The 12,934-nt window shown below is 38.8% G+C and overlaps 1 protein-coding gene across 2 annotated transcripts in view; it reads left to right on the plus strand.

The window, feature by feature from the left end:
- Positions 1 to 4,420: 4,420 nt before the first annotated feature.
- The window catches only part of tshz1 (teashirt zinc finger homeobox 1), a 39,308-nt gene continuing 30,794 nt past the window's right edge, over positions 4,421 to 12,934 (plus strand). The window contains exons 1-2 of one of the 2 annotated variants that reach the window (XM_084422536.1): positions 4,421 to 7,183; positions 8,877 to 9,401. In XM_084422536.1, the coding sequence (XP_084278662.1) occupies positions 9,362 to 9,401 (40 nt within the window). In that variant the 5' untranslated portion in view covers positions 4,421 to 7,183; positions 8,877 to 9,361. Of the gene's footprint in view, positions 7,184 to 8,271; positions 9,402 to 12,934 lie in introns of those variants that run through there. The other variant, XM_084422535.1, reaches the window with a different exon arrangement.

Here is a 12,934-nt window from a genome sequence, read left to right on the forward strand (position 1 = left end):
TGTAGACAGTAGGCTGATGATGAATTTTTAAACAGATCACACTGATAATTGTATTTCATATCTGTCAGTGAGGAGGAGACTGGCCACTGAGATGCTATTTATGTCAGCGCACCTCGCTCGGTACAGCCCTCAATAAAACTCAAATCACGAGGGAGATTGTTAAGTCTTCCTCAAGAATTATTAAATCGAAGGAAAATTTATGGATGACACTTTATAACAATTAATCAAGAGATGTTGATTAATAAAGTTATCCTCCTCCTCCGTTACAGCCGATGTCGGGCAGCTGAGCCGTGGTTGTCGTCACAGATATGGTTTTGTCATTCTCTCTGATTAATGCAGCCCAGAGAGACGCCTCCTTCTTTGCCCACCACACCCTCGACTCAAAGCAGCCCGACACACGCGAAACATTTTCTACCTGTTAACCTTGAGAAAATATTTGAATGAATGGGGCAACAGAGAGCGAAGGAGATCATGTGGGACTGACAAAAAAAAAAAAAAAAAAAATCAAAATGTAGATTTTGGAGAATGTCACCCAGCCAACCTTGTCACTGTGATTAGGCTACTGTGATTAATTAGTTTAATAAGATTGAGCATTTAGGTCAGAAGTTTGTGTATATGTGCCTTTTTTTCTTTTTAACTACTTCACAACCTAAAATCCCAACTAATATACAGTACATTTAAATAAATAAATCAATCAAAATAAATGATAGATAGATAGATAGAGTTTTTAATGTACATATACTACATGAATTGATAACACTATTTAACAAGGTTAATTAGTTAACATGAACTAAGAATGAACAATACTTATAGAGCATTTATTAATCTTAGTTAATATTAATTTCAACATTTACTAATACATAATTAAAATCTAAGGTTGTATTTGTTAACATTAGTTAATGCACTGTGAACTAACATGAACAAACAATGAACAGCTGTATTTTTTTATTAACTAACATTAATAAACACTGTAACACATGTATTGCTCGTTAGTTCATGTTAGTTAGTGCATTAACTAATGAATCTTATTGTAAAGTGTTATGAATGCATGAATACATCAACTGAATACATCAGAATATAAAATATAACAAAATGTATAAACAAAGCAGATTAATTTTCAAAGCCTTCATTGCTCATATTTACAGAGGGTACCAATAATTGCATTTACAGTAATAGTCCACTGTACTTATGTAAATGTGTATTTGAATTAAAGCAGGAATGAATGGAGAAATTCAGTTGATGAGACCTCGAAGAAAGAGAAAAAAATGGAAACAACAACCAAAAAAACCCTCTCATTGAGAACGAAGAGTGAAGTACGCGTGAATGTTTGCAGGGTAGTTTGGGGTGGAGCAGGGCCGTATACGTCTGATTTGCTGATATAGCCTTGAGTCCGGCGTCATCAGTCGCTCCCGCTGCAGAGGCCAGCCAGAGCTAGCCGAGGCTTTTGGAAAGACAGGGACGGCGTTCAGGATCCTGCCAGGGTGTGGAGCGACAAACGTAGGGCCGGAAAACCTGGCCTGGTTCAACACCCGGATCAAAGGCAGTGAGACTCTATAGGGACGTTTGTTTGAATCAACCTATTTCTGGCAAAGAGAGTGAAGGGACGTTCAGTGTGGAAGACGGGTGGACTGAAATGGTGCGTACGGCAGTGTTACATAAACCAAAACCCCTATATAAACACCTCCTGACTACTGAATTGTGTTTTGATAGGCAGCTAAAATAAACAGAAATGGCAGGTTTGGGCTGTGAGATGTGAAGATAAGTTTTTCTGGTTATGTTTATCATATCATTTTACTAAGACTCTAAGGCTAATTTCCCCCATGTCTTTTCAGTGAAAAAGAAAGGAAAAAAACCCACTCATTTATTTGAATGGTCTCAAATGCACCATGTTTGGCATCGTGCAGGCTATTTTAGCTGGTCAGTGGAGAAAAGAGGAAAACATTTATTGTTGTTCTTATTAATGCTTTTACATCTTTTATAATAACAAACACATTTCCACTAAGCGTCAGAAGTAGAGCACTCCGAGCAGCTTTAGGGGGCTGTTTTTCTCTTTGTTGCATCAGTATAGAGGAGAGATCTCTCTCTAACTGAAACCCTCAGGCTATGAGTTTGACTGAAGCAGAAAAAAAAACATCCTATTATGTTTCTCTTAAAAACCATACATTATCAAAGGCGTCTCATGCATATCTTTGATCTAAAATGGTTACATCTTAATAATTATGGTTCAGAAGTATGAAAGAATCAAACGTTTCGAAATTGTTCGCCTTTTCCTGCGTTCAAAAATAAGACCTGGGGAGCAAACAAACAAACCAACAGATAAATAAAAACGGACAGAACTGCGCTGCTATATATTTAATGACAAGATCTAGAAAGAAGGGAAGTATCCTTTTTAAAAAGGAATATAAATCACTCGTGTCTCATCTCGATCTTTGCACTGTTTCTTTCACTTTTTAAAATCATCCAGTCAATAAAACGCTGAGAGAGACGTTTCCAGTAATCCTGCATGCTTAAATATGACTCAAGGAGTTTTATCTGCACCGCGTTTTCTGGCCACTCTCTTCCCGAGCTTCTGCGGAAAATGATGTTTTTACAGAACATTTCCCTTTGCAACCAATCAAAGAGGTGCAGTCAGTGGTAATGAAACAGGAAAACATTTCAGCACTCCTCTCTCCTCTTTAATGGCTGAAAAATGCTAATTGGAAGAAGACCGCATGCGTCAAAGAAAACAAAAGAGGTGGTATGGCAGGCAGCGGGACTCATGTTGGAGGATGGTATTTTGAAATGTGAAATGTGTCACTTAAATCCTGCTGAAACGCACAGGGTTTGGTGGGAAGGATCGAGGAATGGAAGCCCCTCCTGAACGCGGAGGTGCAGCGGAGCAGGAAGAGACGTTTATGAGGTAATAACCAGATACAGTCACGCAGAGAATTAAAATCTGGTTGAAGAAACCTGAAAGATCCGGATAGGCGACTACTAACGTCTCGGTCGCTGATTGTCATAAGCGTGACTTGTTGCATACATGCAAATAATGTCTATTGTGCAACTAATCGTATAGAAAATCAGCATCTGGACTTTAAAACACTTACTTTTAGCTGCATTTCAATCACGTTGTTTACAATGAATCAACAAAAACGTGTCGCACTAATACAGTCTTATTTGTTATAAATCAACAATCATGCTATAAAAAAACCTTTTCTCTATTATTTGAAGGGAATAAAAAGACTAAAATGGAGGGATTCCACCACATGTCAGATTCTCAAGTCAAAGAAGTTTTGTGATCAGCATTTAGTTGAAAGTAGAAAAGTAATGAGTTATGTAAAGCTGTGTGATGGGCCTCCTTCCTCCAGAGAAAGGTGACATTTTAATTACCCTGCCTTATCTGATGGGTTTCAAGATATTCTTCCCAGTAAAAGCCTTCTCTTTATTATTTTTTGTATTATAAAGTCTTAGCTTTCGGCTGTCAATGACTGTACAAAATTCATTTGACCCAGTCGTTGATTGAAGCTGAAAGTTTTTATATGGCATAAAATAGTTTTATCAAAAATCTCGTCAGTGTGAGAAGTGTCTCCTGCTTTTATGACAAAAGAAGAAAAAAAAAATCCTTATGAAGGAATAATTGTGATAAAATAGATTTTTGACTTGAGTAATAAAAAACCATCTCACTCGCTTTTTTTTTTTTTTACTATTACTTTCTTTTTTACACATGCAATCATCCTATTAATCATTTAAAAAGACTTTTCAAATGATAACAAAAGACACCATAACTTTGTCCATCGTCCTTTATTTGCATGATTATATAAATAAAAGAAAAAAAACAGCACATTAATGAATCAGCAAATTGTATTTTATTTCAAACATTAGAATAAGAATTAGCTTAAGAAACACAGTAATAACTTAAACAGTGAAAAACACAAATATATGTACTGGCTTAATACATTAAAATGTAAAAAAAAATGATAATAATAGCAGTGCTACAAAAGCTCAAGAATCAGTGGCAACAACAGCTGTTCCAGCGATACAGAACTGTAATTGTAATACTGTATAATATTTCAACTTAAAAGTGATTGTAGAGATGTAGCAATATTAGTTTTAATAAACATAATTGCAGTGTTGGCATGTAAATGGCTTTGATCATGATCACGGACGTAAGGTTACACCACTGAGCCGTTCTGGAGTATTATTACCACTCTTTGGGTTGCCGTGTTTAAGTGCGCTACTAATTTTAGCAGTACTGACGTTAATACCCAAGCGATCATCGCCTTTAATAGCTGGGTGGCTTCACGTGCAATTGTGAACAGCTTTACAAAAAAAAAAAATTTAATTATTAAAAAATAATAGACAGGAACATATTTAAATATGCAAGTGTTGCTGACCTCTGACCTGTGGACTGCAAGACTGTCCTTTTTGAAGAACGGCAGCAACACCTGCAAGACAAGAACAACATTTTGGAAGCATAATCAATACATCTGAGTCACATGCGAGGTTAGGGTACTTTCTCGCAAGATTCACAAAACAAAGCTATTTCTGTAACCCCATGGGGGAGATATGCTGCTGAAAAATAATGCTGTATCCTGTAATTGGTATTGATCTTGCCTGCTGATTTTGTGAAATACATGATTATTAAAAAAAGATCACTTGACACACATATTTGCATAATGTGTTAAAGTTTTAGGAGAATTGTAAATGTTGTCTTATGTTTCTCCACAGACTATTTACATTACCGTTGAAAGCCACAGTCCAGAATTAGTAAGTATGTGTATTTCCAACACGCATGACAAATGTATGATCAAGTCCTTTTTTAAATAAGAAAATATACCTTTTTTTTTGTCATTGTGACAGTCTATAGAGTTCCTCTGCTCAAAAATACATCAGTGACAGCTAGCTATGTTTTTGTTTAAAAACCTTCAGATCTCGCCATACAGATCTTTGGACACATATGACGGCATCCCGCCTCTTGTAGCGTGCGGGCAATTTGGATCATAATTTGTTGATGTGATGTGACATGCTACATAAAAAAAAAAAAAAAAAAAACACGACTTCAAAGACTATCACCTCGAATCTCCCTCGGTTTTTCAGTTCCAGTCTTGTACCATCCGTCTGCGATCCCTTAAGCAGACAGCGTAATATTGAGACGTGAAGAATTTCTTCAACGTATAATGTGCATTATAGCATGTCCTGGCATTTTAATGCAAATAGGGCCAGCTACAGTAAATAGCAGATCAGACTGAAATGCGTATAAATCTGAGGTTATTTTTCATAACATAAGAGAGATGAACCAAATCCATTTGCTCCAGTTTCTATAAAGTATATAAACACATAAGAGCAGTGACAGAGAATCAGTTTAAAACACTATAACAGGCATAACAGCTATAATTAGTCTGATGCTGCTCTCTTAAAATACATTAAGTTAATAAATTAAAAATGTGAATATATACTTCTTAACACTGCATGTAGTGGGTGAGAACATTTTTTTTTTTACACAGCTCATGTGTTACTCGCTTATGCTTTAATGCTCATGTTTTCCAATCATTTCCAGTCATTAATTTAATAAGAGAACCACAGAACTTGTGTAGGAAAGGCAAAAAACGAACATTTCTCCTATTGTAGGAGCTTTAACCAGCACTATAAGGCTGAAAATGACAGAGTTCAGACTCCACACGAACTGTTCAAAGTGCGTTGGCATTGCATCTTGAGCTTACGCTTATGCTTGCGTGGCATTCCTTCAGGCATGGCCTTTTACAAAAGAATAAAATGTCCTACACTGAATAAGATGATAGGTACACACAAACATTTATACATTATATGTAGATAACTATTCCCAAAACACACACACACACACACACACAAGCATATGCCGACCTGTCAACACTAATGTTCACTACCAAAATCTTCTGGCACATGTTAATAAAATACAAAGTGCATAAATAAATAGTTTTACTTATTTTTCACTGGATGGAAAAAGATGCAATAACAATTTAATTTCTCTAACACATCAATTGAAAATACTGTAAATACTGTTTGTATATCTAATTATCTAAAATTATTTCAGTTCATCAGCATAGAATGAGCACAGCTGGGTAATTCACTATGCCAAGACACACTCTAGTTTGGGTTTGGAGGAAGCCAGCATGATCAGCATGGATATTTTTATCTACTGCATTGTTTTTTTAATTTACATTTTACATTACAGTGAAATTACCGATACCAATGAACAACAAATATCTAATATTTTGTAAATTTATTTGCGCATTTATTTACTTATACATACACATTATTATTGCTGTTGCTTGTAATCACTTATATTAATATATGTTTAGCACAGTCAAGCACTGTTACATAAAGCATTAAATCCCTTTTAAGTGCACACTAACAACACCTTGAAGGGAATTTCATCACAATGCTGAATACCAAACGTTAATTCTGGAGGACAATGCCGCAAGAACTGCTCCAAACAAACAAGAAAGAAAGAAAGAAAGAAAGAAAGAAAGATCACTGATTTGTAAGTCTATTAGGATAGAGCGAATAATGCACAATGATACCACGACAAAATAGCACAAAGCATTCATTTCTAGGGAATGGAAGTGAATTTCAGTCATACAGTTGTTACAGTAAGAAACTGTTAAAGAAAAGTGGAAGAGCAGCTAAAATGAGCTAGATGTATATGTTTTTTAAATGTGATTTTCACGGCAGCAAGAATAAGAATAAGATAAATCAATAATAATAAGAATAGTAATTATTATTATTATTATAAAAATACAGTTTTATAAAAGTTAAAATTGTTAGAAAATACACAGAAATCTCTTTATAACAAACGTTTATTTGAAAATGACAAGCTAATTATCATTGTACCTTTGTCTTGCACTGAGACAGAGAGATGTCTGTTGTTAACACGCTATAATCTCGGAAAACCGTCGTATTTTTGCCCAGCGATGCTTCTGCCTTACAGCGGGAGGAATCTTGGCTTCTTTGAGCCCGATGAGTTTCTGATGGGAGATTGGTGACGTAAGAGCCATCAACAGCGACAGGCTGATCGAGGCAGTCGCGAGGATGGATAGATGGACAGATGTTGGGGCGGAACTTGGACATATTTTCACATTATTAGCCCCTACCGACAGGCGTACAGCATAAATGAACAGTTATATTGCAACTGGCAATAGCTCAAGGATGCGCAGCACCGTCAAAGGTAAGAACATGATTTAAACGTCGCGTGCAGAGATATAACGCTTCGGTGGTGGTGATGTATAATACCCTAGCCTGGCTTATTCATACATTTACTCTATACTAACAAATGTGTACACTCACCGGTATGCGGTGTGCAAGGCGAACCTCTCGCGTCGGTCCACAGGCTGAATTATCCGCTAAAATCGCAGCAGAATCCCCGCGCGGTGGTCGAAGAACATTCAAAATCCGTTAGAAACGTCAGGCGACCGGAGCGAGCTAAGGCCACCTCAAAAAATTCACTCGGATTTCTCGCGTTCCCCTTCCGAGCGATTTAAAAACACACCCACCCACTCGCCAACTTACAGAAAGAGTGGACATTGCGTCAACGCTGGTTTAAAGACAAAAACAAAGTTGAGATTTAAGTGTGATTTTGGGGGGTGCCAGGTACACCGTGTCAACAAAGTACTGAAGAGCAGATATGCTGTGGACTTTTTTACGGTTATTAGCCTAATAGGATCCGAAATGTCTAACACCGTGGCCTCGTTATTTAATTTGTGGATGTTTTGCAATTGATGAATAAGTAATGTGTAAGCGTTGTAGAGAGGCTTGTTACGGTCATACTCAACTTGTTCCAGGAGTCCCTCCCCTTCCCGTGCAAAGTGTTCACTTCCTAGTAAGGTGTAACGAATCAATCTGTAACTTCCAACTGTCTTTTTTTTTTTTTTTTTTAACGGGGATGGAAAAAAGGTCGCAAATAATTTCCTTTTAGCGCTTGAACGTCTGGAATAGTTCGGCAAACGTCATCGAGACAGATGAAGAAAACTGGCAAAAAGAATAAAAGACAGTGAAAGGATCAAAGTAATGTTGTTACGTGCATGAAAAACTGTGCTAAAATATCAGACCAAATAAACGAAATGTTTACAGCGGACACCCCTGCTTTATGCGTTAATGTTTGCGCGTGACGTGAAACTTATTTTCACGATAACGCCGAGAACAGCGCATAACTGGGAAAACCGTAGTAGCCTACAATCATAGTTCATTTTTGAATAGCACTGGGGTTTTTTTTGTGTGTGTTTTTATTATTTTTTATAAAACCGTATACTGTGTGTATTAGTTTGAATGGACAACATACAAATAAGTGATGTCTTCTCCAAAAAGGCAGTTCGTTGTCTTTCAAACGATCCTGTTTTGTGGGGAGGGAAAAAACAGAACAATTAAAAAGATTGACAGGTGGGTTTTCACTGTCAGAGTGACGCTCCGGAGGGGTGGAGTATAGAGAGAGAGGCAGGAAAGGCAACTCGATGTGTCTGTCTATCAGTTGAGACTGTCTGAACCGCTCACGCATCCTGAACGCGCGATACATATTTCAGCGAAGAGCCGCGAGACCAAGAACGCCGTTTCGCTCCCTGGAGTTTTTGTTTTTTTAAAAAGAGTAATTAGTTTACGTTCGTTGCGAGAGAGTGTGTTTTTTGTTTATATATCGCTCTGTAGTAAACGCGTCACGCTCGCCCGAATCAACTGTCCACATGTTTCCTTGAGCATGGACGGACAGTGTGTTTGGTGAATATCGGGAGGAGCACGAGCAGAGACTCTCCACTGCGCGCGTGGGGAATTTAGTCCGTTGAAAATGCGCACTGAGCTCGAGCCCCATTTGTGACTGACATTAACTGTCTCCTGTCTGCCTGTCTTTTCCCTTGGTTTTGTCCCGGTTTTAGGCTTTCCACCGAGCGAGAGGACGGAAATACAGTTGGACGGGCTCTCCATAACTGGAAGTTTCTTCCGTTTTGCTACAAACTATTGCCATAATCCAAGGAGAACCTAAGGAAGCGTTTTTTTTTTCTTCTGTTTATGCGCCGTTAGACATGGACGGGAGATATATCTTGAGCTCTTGGCAATCATGCTATGACTTATAGCTAATTATTAAACCTGTCGGCCAGATACACCTTCATTTTTTATTTTTTACAGACATTTTAGTCTGTAAAAAAAAAAACTACAACCTCTCAAGACCTATTGACCCCTCTAAGACTTTGCATCGGCTCAAAGTGACTTTTTAAAGAGGTGGAATAAAAAGACAGACTCCGAAGAGAAGAGGAACGCGTTAATACATGCTTTGTATTACATTTTTTGAAATTAATTCTTGTCCCCCGTCACTGGCATTTTGATTCTGTATGAGAAGTCAAGTGGAGGGTGGGACGACAGCATGCCGCGGAGAAAGCAGCAAGCGCCGAGGCGATCTTCAGGTAAGCGGTGCATGCATGTTTTGTTTACTAATATTAGTAGGTATGGGGGAAAAAGACATACAATCACTCACACTTCTTTATTATGTGGGTTGAAATGCTTAATCCAAATAATGACTGCATTTTTTGACTTTTTTTGATTTGTTTTATGTTGGTCTTTAACTTTTAAAGAATGTTACAAACACCCGTAGTTTAATCAGAATGCATTAATTCATTTAGCAGAATGCATTAATTTATTGTAAAAACCCTTCGTAGGGTTTTTTTTATTTAAGTTGTGCCAAATTAAAACTTCCCACTCAACCGTGGCCTATGTAGTCGAGTAAAAATGTAGTTTCAAAGTGCTCCAGTTCGTCTATTTAGATGCGGATTGCCATCCTTGATTTGATGCTTGATTGATCGCCTGTCATGTGGCCGCCTTTGATCTATTCATTCCTGATAAACATCAGTAAATCATTCACCATGGAAACACGCATGCGCCGTGCGGCCGCAGCCAGTCAAAGGACAACTTTTGCCCCCGTCGTGCGGGAAAATAGAGAAAGGAAAGAAGTTTTCGGCAGGGTTATACACTACTTTTTTTTTCGTCATTCAAAGAGAGGGAGAGAAGAGGGGGATAAGGGATTGCTGGGGCGTGTCGAGAGCACAAAATGTAGCAGAGAGAACATCTCTTCCCTGATAGATGTCACTGAGCAAGGCCTCTGCACTAAGATCTGTTTTCCTCTTAGCTCAATTTATTCATGTGAAATGTACCTGTGCTCTTTGATGTTACAAGACAGAGCTGATTTCTGGTTTTAATGAATCTTCTATGAAGATCAAGAGAGCGGATCTCTGATTTGTTATGAACGCTGTTGGATTTCATTTTTGGGCGATTAAACACAAACTAGCCATTATATTTTAAACCATTTTGTTGTATTATACTTGGAGTTCCACTTTGTCCTTTTGGCATTCTCTTTTTTTTTTTCTGTTCCTTCGTTTTTTTTCTTCTCCCATTTAATCTCTGTGACTAACAGGTCCATTCTCTACTGAATGAAGGCTCTCTTTCAAGTTCAAGCATCAGCAGAGTTACTGATCTGCAGAATTAGGCCCTGATATTTGACTGATGAGGGAACAGCCGACATACCAGACACACTGCTGTAACCGAGGTCGACTTTATAAGGGCTAACAAGTGCGATACACAGCTGACGTTTCATTCGTTTCAACTGACTAACATTTATTGTTCCTTAGTTTTTTTTACGTTTACCTTTCTGCTCAGTGGAGGGAAATGGCATTTTTAAGGGATTATTTCGTCTCCCTGGCTGTATGGCGAGACTGACGTGGGGAGTTCGAAAGCTCACAGAGGTGAGATGGCGCCTGGTAATCTGACCTGGCAGCTCCTCCACAAAAACAAGCCATCAGCCCCCTCCACCTCAGTTGAATATTGATTTAATTTTCTCTATTCTGACAGGCATGTTCATCATTTGCTTTAATGGTCATTCAAAAGTTGGCAGGCACATTGTTTCCGTTTTTCCCAGAGCCTGACACTTTTTCCCCCTCTCCATCAAAATATAATGTTAGGAATTATTGATTGAGGGTATAAAAGAAAAGCCGCTTAGCGTGACAAGGTGATTTGTTTTTACTTAAACTTCGAAATCACTCGAGCCGTCTGATTATTGTTTCTAAATTTTGCGCTGTGCACTTTCTACTGCCGCTCCACTTCTCTGTTATGCTCCACCTCTTTTAACGGATGAGTTTGCCTCGATTTGGTTGCTATCATTGCCATTGTTTGCTCTGAGTGATTTACATGCGTCGGCTGTGGGCTTAGGTAGTTTTGGTGCAGTGGGATCAGAGTGGCCCTCTCTGTGTTGGGCTGCTGCAGTCATTTGTATTTATTTGCTGGCTTTTCTCTGAAACAGACACGGGCCTCCCACGTAGAGCACAGACTGTGTCTGTGAGTTTGAGCTCTAGCAGAGAGGAGAGGAGCCAGGGGAGGACTCGGCGATGAATGCGGTATCTCTCCGCTGCTCCAGGTTTCATTTGGTTTTGTGTTTTCACAACCTCCCACGCAGACAGAGACCCGCTCGGTTTGCATCCATTCCACGCACCTCCGTCCTCTGGATAGCCGCGGCGTAAACATTGCCGTGAGGTGGTTTGCAATATTTTTGCTGCTTTTCCTTTTCCTTCAGTTTAACTTAATTTGATTTTACATCTGCCCTTTTTTTACTTTCTCTTCTTCTTTTTTTTTTCTCTAAATGTAAGCGTGACAATTAAATTGAACTCCTTTTAGACAAACATTTGAGACAAGATTCAAATTGGGGAAAAAAAACAAAAGCGCACACAAACACACTCGAAAGAAGAAAAACAAAACGCGAGGAGGAAGGAACCAGCATGGGGAGTCATTAAAACGCATTCTGTCCTCAGCACCAGAGGCTCCTTAATTATCCGACATAAAGGTAAAGGTTCCTCTGCTGGCTTCATTAGGGAGGAACCCTAATTATCTGAGCTCCTGATGGATTTGTGACAGGCTCTAACGATTAAAGCTGACAAATTCAGCGAAGTGTCAGGTCTGCAGCTGCCTTGATGTAATCAAGTTGATATTATACAGTCCCTTTAGCCTGTAGTGCTGAATTAACTCAATTTTCTGGTGCAGGTGACAAATGGACTTTGCTACCTGACTAATCACGTCACCGTGGCAATGCTGCCTAATGACCTCAGTAATCCAGGCTCTTAACCGCACCGCTGGGCCCAGAAAGCATTTGAGGCAGCCAATCAGAATGCCCCTGCGTTAGCCAATCGGGCCTGGTGCTCTGCAAACACGCCATCGTTCCGTCTCCATGTTGATGGACGTACCACTGTTCTGTGTCATTGGTCGCACTACCGTTCAAGCTCTGAGTGTACTGACACACCGTGCTCCTGCTGACAATAATCGCACCACCATGCTCTCGAAATATGAAAATACTGTCAGAATTTGAGTGCTGTTGAGCGGCTCACTTTGCTTAAGTCTCTCAGTGCAACATTACATACAAATCAGCCTGCATTTACAGATATGTAATGTGCAGTGCTGTTACAACTCAGTTGTGATTTATGTGTTTTTTGTAGCACGAGTATGAGGTTAATACCTTTTATTCTCTAACAAAGATTTATTATGTTGCATTAAAGATGTGGAGGTTTTGTTGTAGTCTGTTAAACAGCCTGGTGCCTCTTCATATTCATTTTCATACCGGGTGAGAAATGTGAAGTATACTGGATTATCATTTCTCAATTTGTGATGTATTTGTATTAAAAGATAGGAGTTGACTGTCACCATTTGTTTAGCAAATTATAGAAATAAATCTATAGGGGGACATTTAGACGTCATGTTTTATCTGTCTCTCTTTCTTTAATGCCTATTTTCTTGCTAGCAAAGAAAATAAATCTTCCCGAAAGACGTGAGAATGCAGCGTGACATCTGGGCTCACCTTGTGTTGGCTTCGCTGGAGGGTAGACTCATCCGCTCTCGTGTCATTAACAGGTGACATTGACCCGTTTAGTCAATATTCATGTTGGGACCCACCACTTACAAC

Source organism: Rutilus rutilus (assembly GCF_951802725.1).
Source record: "Rutilus rutilus genome assembly, chromosome: 11".
Taxonomy (NCBI): domain Eukaryota; kingdom Metazoa; phylum Chordata; class Actinopteri; order Cypriniformes; family Leuciscidae; genus Rutilus; species Rutilus rutilus.